The following is a 1,186-nucleotide window of genomic DNA, read 5'->3' on the forward strand; positions in this document are numbered from 1 at the left end:
CGTTGTGGCTTTATGCGTGATAGACTCGAATGAAATGAACTGCAAGGCCGGTTGAGAGGGCTGAGCATTGACACGTTTGCGTTCGACTAGAGTCTGGAAGTTAGTTGGTCATGCGGCGAGTTGCGAAGGTGAGATATCCCGATTTGAGATATCCCGATTTGAATTTTGCCGCGCATTCCGCCCGTTCAGGGAGTGCGTACTTCGCAAGCTTGGCTGGGTGACGTTGAACCGAGCAAAGCCTGGGAGATGGGCGAGCTTGATGCCTGCGGAAATGCGGCTGATGCTGGGTGTCCTCCATGCGGAAGGTTTGCACGGCAACTGGAAAGCTGCTGCACTGTTCGACAGGCATTGGAATATGCTCAGACGTGTGCAGGATGTGGATGGAAGGGTGTCGCCGCGTTGAGGATGTGATGGTCGCTTTGCAGTCGGGTCCAGAGAACCGGGAACCTCAGGCGGTGGGGAGAGTTGCTGTTCAGGCTGTACGCGTGAACGACTCGAATGAAATGAACTGCAAGGCCGGTTGAGAAGGCTGAGCACTGACTTCTTGGCGTGCGAGTAGAGTTTTAAGTGCGTTGGTCATGCGGCGAGTTGCGAAGGTGGGATATCCCGATTTGAAGTTTGCCGCGCATTCCGCCCGTGCGGCAAGTGCGTACTTCGCAAGCGTGGCTGGGTGACGTTGAACCGAGCAAAGCCTGGGAGATGGGCGAGTTTGATGCATGCGGAAATGCGGCTGATGCTGGTTGTCCTCTATTCGGAAGGTTTGCACGGCAACTGGAAAGCTGCAGCACTCTTCAACAGGCATTGGAATATGCTCAGACGTGTGCAGCATCTGGATGGAAGGGTGTCGCCACGTTGAGGATGTGATGGTCGCTTTGCAGTCGGGGCCAGAGAACCGGGAACCTCAGGCGGTGGGGCGAGTTGCTGTTCAGGCTGTACGCGTGAACGACTCGAAGAACGTGAACTGCAAGGCCGGTTAAGAAGGCTGAGCATTGACTCCTTGGCGTGCGAGTAGAGTTTTAAGTGCGTTGGTCATGCGGCGAGTTGCGAAGGTGCGATATCCCGATTTGAAGTTTGCCGCGCATTCCGCCCGTGCGGCAAGTGCGTACTTCGCAAGCGTGGCTGGGTGACGTTGAACCGAGCAAAGCCTGGGAGATGGGCGAGCTTGATGCATGCGGAAATGCGGCTG

The 1,186-nt window shown here is 56.1% G+C and overlaps 1 protein-coding gene across 1 annotated transcript; it reads left to right on the forward strand.

Annotated features, from left to right (window-relative positions):
• Positions 1-374: 374 nt before the first annotated feature.
• On the forward strand, positions 375-977 carry EMH_0095840 (uncharacterized protein; the record flags this gene model as incomplete). Its single annotated transcript, XM_013502296.1, has 2 exons — positions 375-479; positions 759-977. 2 exons carry the CDS (start codon positions 375-377, stop codon positions 975-977), a joined length of 324 nt encoding a protein of 107 aa, XP_013357750.1.
• Between the last annotated feature and the right edge of the window lie 209 nt (positions 978-1,186).

The sequence above is a fragment of the Eimeria mitis genome, genomic scaffold, assembly GCF_000499745.2.
Source record: "Eimeria mitis Houghton genomic scaffold, Emh_scaff8783, whole genome shotgun sequence".
Lineage (NCBI taxonomy): Eukaryota > Apicomplexa > Conoidasida > Eucoccidiorida > Eimeriidae > Eimeria > Eimeria mitis.